Genomic DNA, 21,629 nt, shown 5'->3' with positions numbered 1-21,629 from the left:
GAAATGACCTAATTGAGCTCTTGGAGAGGATAAATCCAGCACCACAAAGCCTACATAGCTGATTCTGAGGCAGATCTTGATTAATATACTAACTTTTGAAATGGTTGTTTTGACATACTTGCTTCTGGTAATAGATAACTAAACTCATTAATGGCAAAAGCATTTTTAATCCTAGACCTTTGTGACATGCTACAGGAGACACAGTCCTAGTTTTAGGCTGATAAACTTTTACATTTCCTTTAAGGTGGATTACTAAATTTATTTTTTCTAGAGCATGAAAAAAGGTGAATATTCATTTTAAATAGTTTGGGATGTAATGGTTGTATTTCTTCTATATACTAGAAGCCTTCACTTCCTTTGTGTGTTTGACTGGTAGAGTGGTATCTAGAAACATTTTCCACAATATAGTAGTTGAAACTAGTTTATTGCAAAATTAACAATTCCCATAAGGAGAGTTTAAAAAGTGTCTCTGTCTACAAGACATATATTGTCATTGGCAAAAGAACATGAAAGATACACTGAAATAAAATATGAAAAATTCTGATGTCCATGTTTCATTCCTTGAGTAATTTTAAGTCACTTTTTTTTCTGGTTGTATCTCTGTTTTTTCCTTAGCTGTGAGCTTTGTACTTCTGCTGTGAATGTAAAATCCATGTAAATGGGGAAAAAGGGAAATCATCAGTCTTTTTAAAGAAAATTGTTGGGGTTTATTTGTTGATACTTTTTTTCCCCTTCATAAGGAATCAAAAGATGAACAATGGAAACGAGCAATGGATTATTTAAATGTTGTCAATGAACTCAATTACATGACACAGATTGTTATCATGCTTTACGAGGATCCAAACAAGGTATTTAAAATGGATAAGTATCTTCAGAAACGAGTAGTACTAAGCTATGTACTAAAGTGTAAACCTACTGAATCATTTCATTCAGGAACTTTCTTCAGAAGAACGTTTTCATGTAGAGCTGCACTTTAGTCCAGGAGCCAAAGGTTGTGAGGAAGATAAAAATTTACCAGCTGGGTATGGATACAGACCTGCCTCCAGAGAGGTAATAATTATGCCTTTCTTTAAAGCAAAAGTTTGTTTTCCTGGATGCGGACATACCTAAAATAAACACTGGGCAATTGCTAGGTAAAAAATACAAATGCGATTTTTATTTTGGTAGAAAACTGTCTAGTAAAATATAGACAGTCCCAATGTATTATTCCATTTTGAATGGACACTGAGGTAATGGGCACAGATAATTTGGACCTTCTAATGGCTTTGCCAGAATTTTTGCTAGAAATATGAAATACTCACTGTAAGAAAAGTGATATCAACATCAGTGTCACATCAGTGATATTCTGGCAACTGAAAGAAACATTTAAGAAAGTAAGGTAGTTTGGCATGTTATGAATACAGATAGTTGAGGAAGGATTGATATTTTCAGAGATGTATGGGCAAGTCTGTGGAGTTACCACCTGCTATTTGAGAAATAAATTAAATCAAAGCTTGGCTGGAATTCTTCTATTGGCTTGTGGGGCCAGGATTTTATTACTATGTCAACAGAAAATTGGAGTAAGATATGTTGGATGAACAGTGTGGTTGATTAGGACCATGCTATCGTATGCAGTGGCTGGTTAGGAGCAAATACATAGGTTATTAAAGTTATTTGTTCAATAATATGTGATTTACATCTTGTATTTTTAGAATCATCTGGCTTTATGTTTACACAGAAGATTTATTTAACAGCCACTTCTGTCTACATGTTGCAAAGTGTGCAGCTGAATTGAAAATTAATTATGTATCATTTGTAGAATGAAGGCTCGAAGAAAACCTCTCATAGAAATGATAGTGATGAGGAGGCACATGCTCTTAAAAGAGATGAAGCAGACCGGTCAGTAGTGATGTTCAAGCCAATGGTATCAGACCCAATTCACATACACAGAAAGTCACCCCTTCCAAGATCCAGGAAGATTGGTTCTGTTGAAGTAAGTATTTATGTTCCAGATAATGTCTTTCACAGAAATTAACTTTTGCTTACTTTTAACAAAACAAAACCGAATGTATTTCTGCTTTTGATTACACAGAACCAGTATGATGTTATGCCTCACAAAAGGGTTGCTCTTACTCTATGGGAAGTACTTCATGGCAGTAATTTGTCTGAAGGAATTTTTTTTTTAAATGAATTATTATTTTACAATAAGTCTTATTTCCTTTTATCTTTTTAAGCCATTTTAGAAAAGCCGGTATTTGAAAATGAAGACTTTTTCAGTCTAAACTTACATCTTCAAACTAACATACATTGCTTTTGTATTCATCCTTACAAGACAGCTGCTATTGGGAATTAAGCAAAACTTCAGGGTCATCACGCTGAGAGGGAATGGAGGGATTGGGGGTGGTAGGGGAGGTACAGGAAGTGAGAGACATGTCTTCTGCTGTATTTGCTTTCACGTGGGGTGAAAGTGACTCCATTTGTCAAGCATTTGAAGGTAAGAGAATAAACCGGAAGCTTTCTTTTTCTAAGTGGGTGGGGTTTGTGTTTCATGAATTCTTCAGATAACATCTTGAACAGTCTAGTCTCCTGTGTTGAAGGCCATGACATCTAGGTGTGCTTCACAGGTATGGCTTTAATGTCACAGAGGTGAGGTGATGCACGGCAGTATCACTGATACCATTCGTACGGTTGAGCGCCAAAGCTTCAGATGGTGCATAGAGGCACTTCTGTGATATTAACGCTAGAAGCAGACTAACAGCTTCTTATTGCCTCATTTTCAGTTGCTTAAAACCATCAGAAATGAAGATTCATACTAAAAGCTTTTCCTTTCATGTCTGTGTTGGGAATGGGCTGTTTGTATGCAATGAAAGTATTACAGATTTGCAAGTAACTTGGTTATTGGTAGCGTGGAGAGAAAAAGATGCATGGTCCCTTCTGTAAGGGTATCTGTATAACTTCACATGACTTCCATAAATTAACAGAGATAATAAATGTGAATGTTTTATATATTCTATTTCCAAGTTTTATCATAAACAAATGCTCACAACATCAATATTTTGGATTTTTAAAAGCTGATTTCACTATGATCATGCAAACTCCCCTCCTAGTTATGAGTTCAAATACACATAACTTAATAGTCTATTACTTCCAACTTTTAACCATTTTCATAAATTATATAGAAGTTACTTTCAAAGGTATCAATAACATAAATTGCTAAGTTTTGACTGTGCAGATAACATATGTTCAGATGGAATTGTTTCAGCATTCAGTGCCTGTTTATTTGCTGGAAGAAAATAGCCAATTTAAAGAAAGCATATACTGTGAAACTTTTTTTGAAAAAGTAAAAATGGAAGTTTCATCTGGCCTACTGAAATCTGCAAAACCAGTATTTGGAATATTAAAACCAAATGGTATTTTGAAATGTTTAAAAAAAGTCATTGCAACTTAAACTGCAACTGCCTTGAACATTTTTTTTTTTTTCTCCTTCCTCCTGTAAGGCAATTCTCTCTTCACCTATGTCCGTTAATTTGTAAGGACACTGTCAGGTGTGAGATTATATTGAAGTTTTAATCTGGGGTATAGTCAGCAATATTTACATAAGGATCACAACTGCGATTGAGTCATGAAAAAAAAAAAAGCAGAGTTCTAACAGTAAAACAAGAAAGTATGGCTCATCAGCATTGGGAATCAAATTCTATATAGCTAAAAATGTTGATTGCTAACGATACATAATGATGTAGGGCATGGGGGACTCTTAGCCTGACACTGTCCTCCCTTGAAGTCTTGATAGGTGTCCAGCATTAGAACTCTTAGGGCTTTTTTAAGGTTGGAAAACTACTACCAGTCAGGTTGGTGCTACTACCTGTGAGTCAGCTGTAAAGTCTCAAAGGCAATTCTAAAAATGAGAATCTTTTAGGTAAGGTTATAGACTAGAAAACTATTAAGTAATAAATAGGAAAGTTTAATGTACTTAGAGGGGGAAAACTATTAAATGGTATGTCAAGGATAACATATTCTGTTTCCAATGTGTGGGAAATTCTTAGAGTTATGCATCAATTGATGACAATTACTTTTCTCTCATATCTAATAATTAGTCTACCAGAAATTTGATCAAAGAGTTGTCTTAAAAGATATAATTGGATGAAAAGATAAAAGTGGAACTGATAACTTCCTAATATTGTAATATTACTCTTTCCTGTTTGCTGTTTAATAGTTTTAAAAGCAGTATATAAAAGGGTGCAAACAGATTGGGTTTTTTTCTTTTCTGTTCATTTGGCTCTGTTGAATCTAACTTTGCATGCTTTGCTGTTTTTTGCCCCCTTTCTCACTTCCAGGAAGAGAGCCCCCTGAGTGTGTCTAGCCCAGAGTGTATTGGTACCTGGCTGCATTACACCAGTGGTGTGGGTACTGGGCGTCGAAGACGCAGATCAGGGGAACAAATCACTTCTTCCCCTGTCTCCCCTAAATCATTGGCTTTCACATCCAGTATTTTTGGCTCATGGCAACAGGTTTTTAAACTTTACTTCATTAAACATTATTATGCATTCCAAGCAACAACCAACTGTCTTTAAGGACATCTAATCCCTTGTTATGGATTATGTGTGAAGCAAATTCTTCCACTTCTTAAAATTACTTCCCGAGAATGTTTGGGGGGAAAAAGAGCAAGTGCATGTTTTTCCACTGAATATGTTACATGTTTTCCTAAAAATTTGGTTTCTTTATAGGATTTGCAAATGTTACCACAGTAAAAAAGACTTAGTCTACTGCCTAATGAAAGAGATCTCTGCTTTGGTTTAGTTGTCCTTTAAGACTTTAAAACCAACTTTGCTTAATTTGGTGGTAGGTAAATTGAAAAGCTTTTTTTTAATAATTGCAACCAATACCATTTAAAATAATTTATTTGGTACTTCATATTGCTATTCAAAACTTGTTTTGCATATATCATATTTTCAGTGGCCTGGTATTAACTACTGCAGGGGAAAAACTCTAGCACTAATAATTCTTGCCTTCTGTATCTGGAGGTATCTGAAACTCCCAACACAGTACGTCATCCATTGACTTGTACAATATTTCAAAGATTTTTCTAAATACTGGGGGGGAAAGGCAAGAAAAAAAGCAACAATAAATTTTTTTGAAGTACCAGTGAAGATCTAAAGATTGTTTAGTATGTTGAGATATTGTTTACATGGTGTTACAATGGATGGTGTTCTGTTAACCATATCCTTTTTCTTTGAAAATTTTCATAATTTCTTTTTATTGTGCAAAATTCTAAAACTATTTACATAGGAAAAGTTGATATCATTAAAGGCTGTGAGCATCTGAAGATTACGCTGATTGAGCCCGTGCATGGATCAGTGATTGTATGGTGTCCTCAATAGCTTGTCTGTCTTTCCTTCCCTCCCCTCCTTTTTTCAATACAGGCGCAGTTTAGGAGAGTGCATTTGGTAAAATGAAATAAAATGTCTCAAATGTCTGTTCTCATATCGGTCTTGGTCTGTGTCCTTTCTCATTCTGAATGCTTGCTTTGCACCACTCCATTGCAAGGAACTCATATGTGTAATGGACTCCCTTCAGAAGGGGATATTGCATGATCTTTCATGTTTCCTTTACATTCTTTTACTAACACTTATCATACAGCTTATTAACACTTGTCTGTCTGAAACAGGCTGCTGTATCAAGTTAAATGGACATTTCATGCTGCTGTTCTACTTTCCCTTATTTTTCTGTTTTTTATGTCCAGGTCTTATCAGAAAGCAATAGTAACTTACGAACACCGAGAACTATTCTGGAACAAAAGCAGAGTGGTCTAGGTATGTGCCTACAGTTGAAATTTTCTTTGATGTTAGCAGCTTTTCATCTGCCTGTTGTTCTGTACAGTTGTACATTCTTTGAATAGCTTTTATGTTAACAGGACCCAATAGCATTTGTTATCAATAATATATGCTGAGTGTCTGCCTATGAACTGGACAATTTTTCTGCAGCAAAGTTTTTAAATAAATTATAACTGAAAAGAACAAATTGTTTGAGACTGTTCACATTGACTCTGTACTGCTCGCAACAGGTACACAGCGTTATTTTTCACATAAAGTAGATTTTTAAGATAATGTAGTTCATGACTGAGTTTTTGGGTTTTGCAAGAAACTTTTGGATTGAAATGGCCTGCACTGGAAACTGTTAAAACACTTTTCTCGAAAATTAACATTTCCTACTGTGGGCAATTGATGGAATTGAAGGTGTTTTACTGAGGGGAGGGTGTTGGGGAACAAACCTCAAGTTTCTTGATAATATCAGGGGTTTTGCACACATTCCCTCTCCTAAAATCAATTTCTTCCTTTCAGCATTAGAATGAATCATGCAATAATTCAATGAGTTGTTTCAAATTCTTTTAATTCAAGTGGTGCTTTTCTGTTGCTCCTTTGAAACAGGCATACATATGACTCAAATGCAAAAATAGGAAATCTTGCACTACTGTAAATCAATATTGCATTTTTTTCTGTGTGTCTTTTCATGGGAAAAATTAAGTGTGGAAAATGCATAAGCTATATGCATAAACTTAGAAGTAGCTTTTTCTGTCTTTGTAAAGAGCTGTATTTTTTCTATGTCTAATCTTTCTGTGATACTTTTCTCCCTATTATATTTTTCCCTTAGTAAAATGCATACATCAGGTGCTCCTGTTTATTGAAGTCATGTTTTTTATTGTGTGCTTGCTAAAGTTAAATAACTTTTCTTTTGCCAATGTGTGACACAATATGGCTTGTGGAAGTTGATGTATTTCTGTGCATAGATTAAGGTATTACATTTGATGTGAAAGGCTTTTGCCACAGACCAGGCACCAATTTATTTTGGCTGTGATTGGTCACATGTGCTGGTAATGTTTCCTCCCACTGGGTCATTAAAAGTAATGAAAGGAAGTATTGCTGGATAGATAGTTGTTTTTCAAAAAAATCTGCTGCTACTTATCTAAAATGTAAAAGATAAGTTCTAAGTGAAAAACCACTTCTCCTTTCAACTAGTAGTAAAAACTAAAGGAAAAAAATTGCAACATTTTTTTCCATTTTGTTCATTGTTGTTTGTAAATATCATTTATGGTTGATTACAAAAGTTATTTTTATATTTCTGTCTGTGGCCTTCAGTGATCTGTTAAAACTCCCATCCTAGTGGCAGGAGTGTATGAGTTGTAACAAAAGTACTCTCACTTGCATGGACATGTACAAAAGTCTTCTCAGGAAAGGAAGTCAAGCTAGACTTGATGAAACTTTTAGGTATTTTCAGTTTGTAACATTGTCAATGATAGTAGCTGAAATACGAATAGAGTATTTCCAATTTGGTTAACATTTTGTTGGGGTTAGAAGGGAAATATTTCCATATTAAGTCTGTGGAAATGCATGAGTACTTCATTGCAGCCTGTCATCTCAAAGGTTGATTTGGATGAAAGCAATGAGCAGTATTTTACCAGTGTATATTTGTTTCAGAACTGCAGCTTTTAAAACACACAACTTTCACATCATCATCATCATCATCATCTTGGTTTTGTTTTGTTGTTTTGGATACGTATACATTGATGCTAACTGGTAACTTTTCTTTACCAAAAGTGAAAACAGGACAAGAACTCACTTTAAAGCCAGTACTCTCTTTGCACATATAGCAGAGGGTGCTGTGTCATGAGTAGAAGCACAATAAATTATGATAGTTTCAGCCTACAAGTACCACTCTGACATTACAAGCATATTGTGAACCTGTCCAAGGCACTGCCAAAAGCTGCCTTTTGTGTGGTAAGAGCCATGTGCTTGCATGCTGCATGCATCCCCAATGTGAATGGACGAACACCTGGTTGTTGTATGTATTTTCTCTAACTCCCATCAGGGTCTCACTGTGCGGGCCTGTTTAGCACCTCAGTGCTCGGGGGTTCTTCAAGTGCACCTAACCTACAGGATTATGCTCGTACTCATCGTAAAAAGCTGACTTCTTCTGGCTTCATAGATGGTATGTGCACACTCTCGCACATGCACGCACAAATCCATGTGCTACATTAAACCTCTAAAGATAAATCCTAGGTTACTGATTTTACTGGAATCCTAGAATCCTTTGCCTTAGTATTAATTGTATGAGTTTCTATTGCTTCTTTATTGCCTGTAGCTTGCTTATGTTTAACTTAATAGCATAGTTAATTCTTGTTTTTGTCTTGAACACTAGCTCACAGACTTGTAATGCGTGCTAGGAGATTTCAGCAAGTGCATTTTCTAAGTAAAATAAAATTTTGGTTTTGAAATTCTTTTCTCATTTTAAACTTCGGGTTTTATCATTACTTATTGATTGTGAAATGAAATAAATTACTTGGAGCATATACAAGGAATGAAAGAAATTATAAACTAATAAGTTAAATACTGATGGTGAAAATTTTAGGATTCCTGGCCTTTTTTCGGTGGGGTTTGGATTACAAAGGAGCAGAAGGTTTTCAGTTTTAGATAATCTGGGGTAGAGAAGAAACTCTCGCTAGATTTCAGAATGCAAAGATGCCAAAGCACACCATTATAACTCTGAAGGTGAAACAGTATTCATGCTGTTTTCCTCTCAGTTCACTACTCAGTGTTCAACTCTAACCTGATATAAGCTTGTATGCCAGAACCACGAGCTCATTCTGCTTGTTTTCATACACTTCATTACACATCTTGTAGTTACCAAGAATCCAAATTTTCTTCTTTTTAACCTCTGTTTAGATTTTAGCCCTTTTCCTTGGTCCCTCTTGCATGCCACTCAGTTCTAATACCTTCTCATCTTTTCTTTTTTTCTTTCTTCTTCTTTTCCTTTTTTAAAATGTCCCTCTTTTGGTAGCTGTTACAAATTTCAGGTACCTGTTTTTCTCTTTCTCAGACACCACACGCGGTTCTGCTGTTAAAAGGTTTTCTATCTCATTTGCTCGACACCCAACCAATGGTACGTTTTGCTTTTATTTTAAAAACAAAAACGAAAACAAAAGGTTCCTTGCTTCTTCCCTTTTATTTTTATTTCAAATACGGGGTGTACAGTATCATCTAGCCGTCTGTCGTTCCTAACTTCAAGGACAACTCCAAATATATTTGTGACCATTAGATATCCTAAGTCCCTTCTTTACCATTCGTTAGTATAAATACAGTATCAAAATTTATTCCTTAGAAAAATCCTTGAAAAAATCGAAGTGCTACTGTTAATCATGATCTCTGTAATAAATTATTCTCCCCAGTTTCTTGTGTGATCAGACTGTATGGTGCAAGATAAAAACAGAATTAAATCTGATCTTTATTGGGCATACACTTCTTGATAGCTGCTGCTGCTTCTTTGTCTTTCTCCTGCTGAGCTGTTTCCCTGAGCCTCCTGATGCTAAATTAAATCACTGAATTGACATGGATTTTATTACCATCTTCCTGAAGTGATTCTAAATTAAAAAACTAAAGCAGAAGCTTTGATTCCATTCCTGCTAAATTGCTACATGTATCATCAAACAAAAATTTATTTTACCTTATCATACTTCTCTGTTCATCAGATGTGCAAATTACTTAAATATTGCACTAAAAATCACAGCAAGAGAGCTGCCTGTTGCTTACATTGACCTCTTGAACTTCAAGAGTGAGAGTTAACTGTCTTCAGTCTACCATAGTTACAAAAAAAGTCTGGTTTAACACACAGGACAGAGGTATGTCTTTCTCTTCCTCAGCAAAATATTTCATGCCTGCCATTCTATGTGATTAAATAGGCACAAAATGTCTCCTGTTCATGAAAACTAGACTTTGTTTTCAGCACCCCCTGGATCTTAATGTAGCTTTTCCAGATTTCTTAACTGCAGTTTTAAAATGTGCATGACTGCTGGCTGAGTACAGTGATGGTGCTATTATTGAAACTGCAGTGGAAATCATCAGCATTTTCATGTTAGATTCAAAATATATTTGCTTAGAAACAAGGATTAAAAAAAAGACTGAGTTTTTGTTCGGCTTTGCTGGGAAGCAAGTAGTCCTTTATTATATGCATTTGGAATCCCTAGTGACTTTTTGTACTGCAATGCTTCTTGAAGGGAAACTGCTATAGGAAGGCTGAATTAATACCATTAAGACTGTGTTTGATCTAAAAGGCCAATTCTGGTGTCCTATTTCAAATAGGAAAGTTAGGAGTCCATTTTTTATCTTTAGACGCAAACCAAATAGTATTTCCAAAACATACAAGGTCTGAAAGTAAGGAGTATCATTGTCTTGTAATATGATTACTTTCTGTTCCATTTAGCACTATCTTTTTGTGACTGCATTCTTTAAAAAAGGATCTAAATTGCTTTTAATGAATGCATTGATCATTCTGATTCATTTAATACAGCAGTTTTACCACACATCTTTTACAAGATTAATGTATGCTGTATAAGCTCCTATGAAACCTAAATATATTGGAGGTTTCCAAGGGTTCTCTACTAACATAAGAACATATTGATGTTTTTGTTTGTCCTCTGGGCTGTCATTTTGATTCTCCTTGTCCCTTTCACTCTGTTATTTCTTATTTTTATGTTGTTATCACACCCTCTTAACTCATTTCAGACTACCCCCCCATCTTTAGTTCAAGGAACATGGTGAAACAAGTATCTTCTGACAGTGCTTTACCTTATTTTCTGGGCCTCTGTGCAGAACGCCCACACCTCTTTAGGTGCTGGTCCATTTCCTCTGTGGAATTTCTAGGCTCCAGTGGTATGTCTCTATAGCTTTTAAATGTAAGACAGCAGGGTGGCTTTTTGAGATGCTGCGTTAACCCTTTCATTGTCTTGCCTTTTGATGGGGACAGTGCTTTAAGAATAAATATAACCAAAGCTCAAAGGCTGTTAGTTTACAGGAAATTGCTTTTTTAAAGGGATACTGTCAGGTTGCTTCATCATTAAAATTAAAATTGATTTCTCATAACATCACAAAATATTTAAATAAAACACTGAAGATAGGTTTCCAGGGCATCTTTTAAGTCATATCCCTTAGACACAAAGATACTACCAACAACGTGGTGGGATATGGCTATCTGATAGCAGAATTCTCAAAACTGAACAAAAACCTATGGAGGGGAAATTCCTGAAAGAAGAAAACTTTTTTTTCTTTTCTTTTTTTAAAGGGCATAGGTGTATTTTGAAATTCCTTTCTGGTTTTCTGTAACACTGCACTTATGATGGTAATAGTTATTAAAAAGTTAACCTGACATTGTCCCACTATGTTCTTTGCAAAATTAAAAAAATAAATTCTCGTTCAAGTGATAGTGACTTTTCTGTCAGGGTACAGAGATAAATCTTGTATTTTATTGTAATGCAAAGAAAGGGTTTGCGCTTTGCATGCATGCATAGTTATTTAGGATATTAATATGTATGCCAAACATCTTAGTGCTTACACTGCAGCTTAGCTACTGCCTTTATAGGAAGATAGAAATTAAGTATGTGGTGGTGTTTCTTTACATGAAAACCAAGTTTCCATCAAATGCAACATTTTATTTGTAATATAAGTGAAGCTGACATAAGTACACTTCAGCTGATTGTATATTTGAAGCGACTGTCCCTCAAATTTGAGTATGGCCAAGGTGGATCCAAATATAAATACAGACATTTGGGATTGAAATTTTGTTGAGTTACTTCTCTGTGCAAAGCACTAAGTGGGGAGTGAATGGGGAACACTGGATATCACAGAAATATTGATGCTTATTATTTTAGGGGAGGGAACAGTTCACAGTCATAATGCTATCTCTAATAAATGTACCTTGAACTGAAATTCTAAGCATTATTTCATTCACTATTGTTTCTTCATTTAAATATCTTAAAAGAAATGTAGCAAATGTAAATTTACAATATTGAATTGCAAAGTTGTAATGTTAACAGCTGTATGTTGAAAACACTAATGGACATATTTTCCTCTTCTGAAATGCAATTGGATGAAGAGCTGTTCATTGAGCTATCAAACTTGCATCGCTGTAGAGAACTACAATTTTTTTTTTTTTTTTTGCCAAGATGTTTAAATGCTTTTTAGTATGTTAGTAATATGGATATGCATGGTTGGTGTGTGATCAATACTAATGTAGAAAAGCAAAGTCCAATTTTTTTTTTATTTTGGGTTGCTATACTTACCTGTTCTAATACATGAAACTTATAGTCTTTTAAGTAGTGTTTTTAAATGCATCAAGGTAGGTGTAAATCTGTCTTACAAAGTTAAAACATGTAACCTCAAGGTACAAAAGTGCTAACAGTGGTTTTCCTTTGATATTGAAGGCAAAAGTTTGTTTTCACAGAATACTGAAGATGGTAGAACATGAATTCTGCAAATTTATTTCTTGGAAGTCTTAGCATGTTTAGTGCTTGTCTGCTAACAGTTGACACCATAGCTACTATGTTATTTTACTTGCATGAATGAGTTATCTATTTACTGTTGTGCCAGGTATGAGAATGAGTAGGAGAAATACTACCATTTCCTGACTATTATTTTTTTTAACTGATTTATTAAGTTTGTCTTAGAGGAAAGTTATCTTTCATGAACTGATTTGGGAATAGAGTGCAGCTGTAATGTTTGAAGACCACTTTATGTGTATGTGGGATTTGTATCCCATGGTATGTTATATAGTACCTTTAGTTTAGTACACCCTGGAAATTGGCACATCTTCTTCCAACTCCTGTAATATCTAGTGCCCATGATGTCAAAAGTACTATGTCTGCATGTGCTGATTTAAAATAAGTACTTTTTATCATGCATTAATACTTGCCCATACGATAGATTAAATCCTGTCTTACGTTTGGAAATATCTTTTTTTTTATTGTTTTTCTTTCAGGTTTTGAACTATATTCCATGGTGCCTTCTATTTGCCCTTTGGAAACTCTACACAATTCCTTGTCTCTGAAGCAGGTGGATGAATTTCTTGCCTCTGTTGCTGCTCCATCGAGGGAAAATCTACAGGAGACATGTACTGATTTTAGCTTGTAATTATGTTCATTTTAAATTGTTAAATATTGTCTAAGGTAATCTTTTGAGTATTTTACAGCTAACAAGTGTTCTAAGAATATTGCTTTAAAAAAAGTGAAATATGTACATAAACCGTAATTTTACTTTTTGCAGTATCTGCGGTATGGATACTCTCATAATTCTTTGAAGTAGTGTCTCTGTTGACTGGGGTACTAAATTAAGGATTTAATGAAATTGTAATTAGTTTATTTCCTCAAATTAAGAACTTCTCTGTACCGTCCGCACTGTTAGCTGAATTACAAGGACTGCTTTTTAGTAAGCATGCATATTTCCAGCTTTATACTGTACTGTTGTACTGGCAGTAACCTCAGCAGAGTACTGTTGCCTTTTACAAGCCTTTTACATCTTAAAACTCTGTTATTTCCTGTTTCTTTCAATATTACTTGGGGTTTCACCTGTGGAGTGCCTTGCAGTTACTTAATTTTTTAGTAGTTTGTGCTGCATGTTTAATTTTTAAGTGATCTTGAAATGAAATGCAAACTGAGTTCTATCCATGTGCATGTCTCTGGGAAGTTCACTTCCCATTGTGATTCTACTGCTGTGTCTTTGGAAATTATTTCAGTTAGGTCAGATTTACTACATACTAGGATGCTTATAATTCATGTGTCAGGTGATTGAAAATCATTCTTCTTGAGAAAATGTCTAAAGACTCATGCTTTGATCAGAAAATTTTTACTTGCTAGTACTGGTACAAAGGTTACCCAGCTGTTAGGATTTTTCCTTTTTTTCTGTTACAGGATTTTCCCCTTGTTTAAGTTATTTTAGTTTTATACAGTTTAGATTTTAATCAGCAGCCAGTTTGATAGGGTTAGCCTCCTATATCTGAGAAAGAAGATAAGCAATTTAAGAAAACTGATGTTACTGAAAAAGAACTCGGGGAGGTTTAGAGCGATTTTAAAGTTCTCAGCTATTTAAAATGCTTTGTCACACTGGTTAGGAAATTAGTGTCTCTTCAAAATCAGTTCAGAATTTAGAGTACACAAGATGAAAATATATTTTTTAAAAACTGTCATACTTTTGTGGTGGCCTGGTTGTCACTTTTTTACAAAGGAGTGGTTGGAAATTAAACCTGATAGAACTGAGGCCATAGGTGCTTTGCTCTCCTTCTGCTTTCCTATAACATATGGAAGTTGTCTAGAGAGTAATGTATCGTATGTATTTTTCATAGGCGTTTTGGACTAAATGCCTATTGCAGTGCTATCTTCATAACCTATGAGAAGTAGTACTAATGCTTTTGCCAGTCTTCTGGCAAGGCAGCTGTTGCTGAAATTTGGCTTAGCTGCCTTAGCAACATGAAGTTACCATGTTGCTTTCCGAGGTAAAAAGAACATTTTTAGATTTGTCTTTCATGCTTTGAAGTTTTGACACTAGAGTAAAAAATCGGTAGCTGAGCTACAGGTTGTATAAGTGTGGCATCTATATTGCTGACAGATACACAGTTCTGTGGCTACTATTTTTGACGCTTTGCTCAGATGAGAGTATTTTTATTATTAATGATATGTATCTTCCCCCCCCCCCCATTTCAGCTTCTCCAACTTACATGATCCCACTGCCAGGAAGAAAAATTTCTTTAAATACATACACCCCTGCAAAAATTCAACCAACACCACTTGAAACTTTGCCTGAAAGGCTAGCAATAGAGAAACCAACCTTATGTAAGTAACTTATGGCTATCTTGTTTACATTATTTCCAGCAGTACGATTCTTTCTCATATATTACATAGTTTCTTAGGGCAGCTGTTTCTTAACATTCCCTGTCTATGTCAGTGGGGTCATTTCACAGGTCAGTGAGAACTCAGTAGCATTGCACAAATAGTTTTAGCAGTAAAACTGCATTAATAGTTACTTTCTCTTATCCTCTGAAGTGTTTGAAAGAATTTCTATGGCTTGAAAATTCATGGGGGTTTATTTTGTTTTGAAGTGTGACAGTATTCCTAGCTATCTCCAAGTAAGAAAAGCAAAGGAAATTTACTTATTTAAGTGGCAGAATTTCTAAGATGTTTTCTGAACATTTAGCATAGAGCTGTGTGACCAGGTTCTGACTAAAGCTGCCAATAACATGATGATGCATTCAGTCATTAGTATATGCAGTCTGTTGGCCAGCTACACTGCTTTTGGATGGCTGTGCTGTATAGAAGGCCTCTAGAACAAAATCAGGTTGCATTTCTGGTTTCTTTAGATACAGTGTAGCTTTGTGTCTTTCTGTGGTAGGTAACTTACGTTTTTTTCTTGCTTTTAATGCTTTTTAGCATGGATATTCATAAATGTAAAACCTAATACTTCTTTTTCTTTATCTGTACAGCTACCCGTGGATCTTCTGTTTGTGTATCTAATGTTAAGCTATCTCTTGAAGAGGTCTCACTAGATGTCGAACTTAGTGGGGAAACACTTTCTGAGAAGAAGTGAAGTTGATCAGACAAAACTGGAAGCAACTGAAACAATTCTTTAGTGTGTGTTCAACAAAATTACTGAGCTTTCAAAAGCCATTCATGTCTGCAGCTCATAGTGCACTTAATCTTTAGTTTATACATGGTTCACTAGTGTGCACTCTACATATTTAGGTCAAATGTCTTTTCTCATTTTCTAAAACATTTCAGGAAATATATTTATCAGTTAGATGAACTGCACACCTTTAATGGAAGAGCTGCACATGAACCTTTTCAATGTCTTCAAATATTTACTGTAAAGTTGTACAAAAAGAAAGTACCAGTGCAGTGGTATGTTTTACAGTGACTCTGTTGATGTCACTGTAATGAAGGCATTGTCTGTTGTCAACATGAACTTCTATTTTCAGGAGTTTATAATCTCCCTGTGAATTTCTTTTGTGGGCTGAAATGTAACACACATCTTGGCTAGAAGATTTTTTTTAATTTAACTACATTTCCAAAGAGATCTCTTTTGCCTGGTTTTGAAGATAAGCAGATATTTTCTGCATTTGAATTACTTTATATCATATATGCTGCAATAATTAGGCATGATGGAGTGAGTTAATATATTGTCACTTTTGACTCTCCTTATTTTTATTCTGTGTTTACATCAGACCTGTAACATTCAAATACATCTTCTCTTTTGTTGTTTAGTATACATGCTTGTATACGGGTACCTGTACATCACCCAGTGGATAAAACTGTGTTTTATATGTTTTTATCAAAACCTTCTTTTGTTTACTACAAAGACAGTTTTATTTGCTTTGCCATATGTTTCTACAAAAATGTGATATTAAAAAGCAGGTTTTGTAAAAAGAGAAATGGTTACAGCTGGTCTGCTAGTAAGTTTATCCTAAAAGTTGTAAATATTCCATCTATGCTTTATTATCATCCCTTCAGAGTAGAGAGAGACTATGGTCTACCACAACAGTGCTTACTGTTGCAAAATACTCAGGACTCATCATGGCCTGGGAATTTTCATATCTCTCTCCTTCCAGTCTAGGTCCTTGACAGCAACTCTCATTAAAAAAAAAAAACAAACCAACCAACAAACCCAACAAACATTAAAGATTTTATAAGAGCTGTGAGAAGCATTAGTAAATCAGTGGAACTTTGAGTTATTGGGTTATGTAGAGTAATCATCCAGTCTCAGCAGTTCTTGTGATTTTATCTGTGGCATGAAACATTATTGAATTATTATAATTATCCCAAATGTATGAAAATATAGTCCACTTTTGTAAGTTCAAGTGGCTGATATTAATAACAGACTTCATAAACTACAAGTTAGATAATTCCTTTCACATTTAAGTTGCAGAAGACATAGCTTCTGAGTAATATTTTTAAGTAGGGCTCTTACTTGTCTCCAGAGCCAGTGCAACTATAATTACATTGACTTTGCCACAGGGCCTGTTTTCAGTGTTTATCACACATGAAATGGCTTCAGCAGACTAATCCTAAAAATGCTGGTTAAATACCAAAAATATGAAGGGTTTCACAGCTATATACTTAAAACATTTCATTTTCTGTAGTATAATTGTGTTATTGACAGTGTTGGTCTTGCACACAACTGAATGTACACTTGTTTACTGTTTTAAAAAAATACTGTTAAAATTCAAGTATGCGTATCATTCCAGTCAACCAAAGCTGTGGCATAACTTTTTTTTATGTGCTCCTAAATAAAAACAAGGTCACTGGCAACTTCTCTCCATTCTGTTTTCCTTTAAGAGTATATGTGAAGTATAGTAAGTAGTTGACTCAGTAGTCATAGTGGAAAACAATTTACAAATAAGCCATTAATATACAAATAAACCAAAATTTCTCTTGGCAGTGAAGGACATGACTTATAAGAAATGAGGTTTTATCATTTTATACTGAAATCACTCCTCAAAAAAGTAAATGGTAGTCACACATTCTGCAGTGCTTCCTTATGTTCCAAAATAGTAACATTAAATACAGAACCATTGTGAGTGCTCTTCTGTTTCCTACTAGTGCTCTGGCAATAAGGCAGAACGTGGACTGTACTGAGCTGATTTGAACCTATTTTTAGTCCAATTTCTTTATGCAATTGGACTCTCTCTCACATTAAACTTTTTGAACTATGCAGCCTATTCCAAACAGATTTAACAGAGGTCAAAGAATAAATTCACAGAAAATCAATTGGTGAATATGACTGTAACTCCCAAAATACCCCCACCCTGGAACATAATTTAAGTAAACATATAGCATTTCCTTCAAAAATGAAGCATCATTACCAAACAGACCAAAAGAAAAAAGTTTGTAAAAACTCCTAAAATTTTTTTAAATCTTGTATTATGTTTCTTTATTATAATAAAGACATAAATTTGAGTTCTCTATATAATTATACTAGCAAGTAAAATTTTTTAAGAGAAAGCAGATGTGCTTTCATCGTTCAATTTTGTAGGCATCCATATAAACAAGCCTAGGGAGGTACATGTGCAAAAATTAATGATTATACACTGATCAATAGCATCAAAACCAGCAGAGTTCAAAGGAAGATAGCAGAAGAGATATAACGAAGACTTTTAATAGCCATTTCAATGCAATAGACTGTTCAAGTGGCAGAATGTAGAGGTTTAACACTGTTTTCTGTCATCTAACACAGATAGAATCATAATGTTCTTTTTTTTTTCCTGTATTTTTTCTTTATCAGTTTACAGTAATTATATTGTTGATAGAGCTATAAGTAACTTGCTAAATAAAAAATTGCAAAAACTTTTCCAAAAAGTCAGTTCTGGAAGAAATGGTGGAAGAGAAGAAGGGTGCTTTCTAGTGGTTGTTTATGTTTCTTTTATTTTTCTTTTTAAACAATGGTTTTATTTTTCTTGGTTTTGTGCAGAGGACAAATTTCATTAAGTATTTTCAAATACTAATTTATTGTCTCCCTCACCTAGCCCTTAAAAACAACCATTTTCTGCTCTGAAATGTAAAAACTGGTACAATAACAAAGCAGTCCAGAGTGTATTACTATGGAAAACAGATGCCAAATAAAAAAATAAACCAAACATCTTATCTATAAACAAAGCAATAAACCCCAGCATACTCTAGACCACATACTGTATTATCTCCATTGGCTTTCTAACTATTCATTTTTAAATGTAACAATCCTGTGGTCTAATTGAATACAGTTCCATTAAGAATAACAAAGACTCAGTATTCCAGCTCTGAAATTCCTTGCAAAATAGCTAGCTGGAGGTCTGGCTCAGCCTTGAAAGGATGTGCAGTTCTGTCTCTGATCCCTGCTTCTTATTCAATGAACAAGCTGAAGTACATACAATATAAGATGAAAGCCCCACAAATCATCTGTACTTTGGAGACAAATTCTATTTGCAGTTCACACTGTAGAAAAATCTTGGAAGAGATCCAAGTGTGTATGAGTGGCATCAAATGTGGGCCTTTGAGGAGGAGGAGGATGCACTAAATACAGAGAACATCCATATCATAATGGATCCACACAGAAGCTAGTATGGAAAAGACCTTACAAGAAGCTTAAAGTCTTTGCATTGATACGAAAACAGTTCTAAGATGTACTTGCTTAAAAAAAAAAAAAAAAAAAAAGGGAAATAGAATGGATGAAAAACAGTTTGTCACCACACCACATAATGTATGAATGTAGTGTGCAGAAATAGAGATTTGTAAGAACTACAGATTTTCATGTGATCTGCTACTAAGGGAAGAATCAGCTTTCTGAAATAACACTGAACAGGACTAGAAATAATTTTTTGTCTTTTTCCAATCTATACTGAGATCAATGTATATTTTTCCATCATAAAGTTGCTAGAAACGAGGAACTTTTATGCAGAAATTTTGATGTCTAGTGATGTATTCTCTTTTAAAAAGAGTTAGCCTAATTTGGTCATAATTGCCCTGATCTAAACAGGATTGTGTGGTTGGCAGGTTCTAGTGAGAAATTCTTTGGTTTTAATCAAGTGATAAATGAGAAGTGCAGGAAAGGAAACTCGTATTTTACATGGGTATCTCAAGATTAGCCTGAAGAGGAGGTATATTAGGCTATTTTTGCCTAGATGCATCTTTATCCTACATGTTTTTTGAGAAATCCACTTTTTGTGCAGCATTCTTGATCTATATAACCTTATGTCCAAGTAGAATGGAAATACCACCAAAGCCATTTTCTGATGCACCACACATACAGATCTCCATTCTATTTAGTAAAAGGGACAAAAGTCACCAGCAAGGGAAAACATGGTAATTGGGTGATGTGCATTTTTTACCAGATAAAGAATTCTCCTAATATAATTGCAATTATCTTTGCTTCCAACAAAGCCTATTTGGTCTGGGTGCACATGTCTCACTAAATCTCCTGTTCTAATAAGTCTCTCCAGAAAAGAGAATAACTGCTCCTTTCATAAAATTATTATTATTTATTGTATAATAATATAAATACTAAAACTCTTGTGAATCTTTTAAAATCTGTGTATAAGTCCATTTAGACCTCCTGTCTTATTTGTCTTCAGATTCTTGATAACTTTTTAATTCCTCTTTTGGGTGAGGGCTGGGAATATATTTAGACTTAAAAGTTCATATCTAAAGCCTCCATAAGTTATTTTAAAAGACTACTCTGGGAAATATTTTGAATTATTTATGAATCTTAACTAAGAGTCTATAGTCATTTTTAAAAACCACTTGCCCAGGAAACTATTGAGGTCTGCAAAGGAGAAAATCAAACCAGAATAATTCAAAAGACTGAAATGCCATTGTATTTTAAATAGAAAAAAAAAAAAGCAAAAGCTCGGAGATTTCTGCCTTTTCTAGGTTAAGTATTAGTTATGGGCCCCACAGTTTAAGAAGGATGTTCAGGTACTTGAATGCATCCAGAGGAGGGCAACCAAGCTGGTTGAGCTGGAAGGGCTGGAAGGCGTGTCCTGTGAGGAGCGGCTGAGGACTTCCGGTTTGTCTAGTTTGGAGAAAAGGAGGCTGAGGGGCAACCCCATTGCTCTCTACAGCTTCCTGAGGAGGGGAAGTGGAGAGGGAGGTGCTGAGCTCTTCTCCCTGGGATCCAGTGACAGGGTGTCTAGGAATGGCTCAAAGCTGCACCAGGGGAGGTTCAGACTTGGCATTAGGAAGCATTTCTTTACCAAGAGGGTGGTCAAACACTGGAACAGGCTTCCTAGAGAGGTGGTTGATGCCCCAAGCCTGTCAGTGTTTAAGAGGCATTTGGACAATGCCCTTAATAATAAGCTTAAACTTTTGGTCAGCCCTGAAGTGGTCAGGCAGTTGGACTAGATGGTCATTGTAGGTCCCTTCCAACTGAAATCTATTCTATTCTATTCTATTCTAAATTCCCATACATTTTGACCTCAACACGTGCTATGCATTCAATCTACAAACAATAAGATTAAACAAGGATCATAGGAAAACAGAATAATTCAGGCTGGAAAGAGCCTTGGGAGGTCTCTAGTCCAAGGTCTTGCTCAAATCAGAGTCATCTGTGAGATCAGACCAGGTCACCTAGGACTTCATCCAGTTTGGGCTTGAGAACCTTGAAGGATGGAGACTGCGCCACCTCTGTGAGCAACCTGGTCTGATCATGTACGTCTTCATCACTTCCGTTGCTTATTTAATAGATTGATTTTGATTTTGATAAACTTTCTTAGGTTCACTTAACAGACCTAAATCAATGTTAGCAAGTACTTTCTGTTGCCTTCTCCTATACGTGTGCATACTAAAAGCATCATTTGTCTAAGACCGGTACGAAACTTCACTTCCCTTTCCCAGTAACTTAAATCTTATAGTGTAGGACAGAATGCATCTTTTCACATTGGTTGGTTCCATTTATTGCTTCAAGATGGTCTGAATCAGAGTTGGTACTAACTGAACTTCTGCAAAACACACAAAGCTCTAAACCCATCACCTTTTTCACATTCTTTCCTGTGCTTACTGCCTCCATCTGGACGCAAATTCAGCCTTGCTTAAGTAGCCATAATTCTTATGGAAAATAGCTTAATTAAGCAAAAAGTGAATTTGGCCCAAGAAGTAAATGAAGGGATACTCTTTGCACTCACTAAAATTAATTTTAACTTGCTATATAAAAAAATAAAGGTGGGATTTGATTAAATGGTGTACTTAACACATTTTGTTTAGGTTTTTAAGTAAATTTTCACTATAGTTTCTTTTAACTTAGCCAAATAGCCTTTTAAGATATCTTAAAAAATGACTAAGCTTTTGGTTTTGGATGGAAAAAGTTGCTAAGTTG

General features: G+C 35.0%; 1 protein-coding gene across 2 annotated transcripts in view; it reads left to right on the top strand.

The window, feature by feature from the left end:
• PPIP5K2 (diphosphoinositol pentakisphosphate kinase 2) overlaps positions 1-17,095 on the top strand; it is a 51,599-nt gene extending 34,504 nt beyond the window's left edge. For both annotated transcript variants that reach the window (XM_030003912.1, XM_041120893.1), the window contains exons 22-32: positions 741-848; positions 934-1,050; positions 1,799-1,972; positions 4,314-4,487; positions 5,720-5,789; positions 7,843-7,962; positions 8,851-8,913; positions 10,620-10,679; positions 12,781-12,912; positions 14,498-14,626; positions 15,274-17,095. In XM_030003912.1, the coding sequence (XP_029859772.1) occupies positions 741-848; positions 934-1,050; positions 1,799-1,972; positions 4,314-4,487; positions 5,720-5,789; positions 7,843-7,962; positions 8,851-8,913; positions 10,620-10,679; positions 12,781-12,912; positions 14,498-14,626; positions 15,274-15,377 (1,251 nt within the window). In that variant the 3' untranslated portion in view covers positions 15,378-17,095. The remainder of the gene's footprint in view (positions 1-740; positions 849-933; positions 1,051-1,798; positions 1,973-4,313; positions 4,488-5,719; positions 5,790-7,842; positions 7,963-8,850; positions 8,914-10,619; positions 10,680-12,780; positions 12,913-14,497; positions 14,627-15,273) is intronic.
• The last annotated feature ends 4,534 nt before the right edge of the window (positions 17,096-21,629 follow it).

The sequence above is a fragment of the Aquila chrysaetos genome, chromosome Z, assembly GCF_900496995.4.
Source record: "Aquila chrysaetos chrysaetos chromosome Z, bAquChr1.4, whole genome shotgun sequence".
Lineage (NCBI taxonomy): Eukaryota > Metazoa > Chordata > Aves > Accipitriformes > Accipitridae > Aquila > Aquila chrysaetos.
The sequence above is the reverse complement of the archived record's forward strand: the minus strand, read 5'-3'. Positions and strand labels throughout refer to the sequence as shown.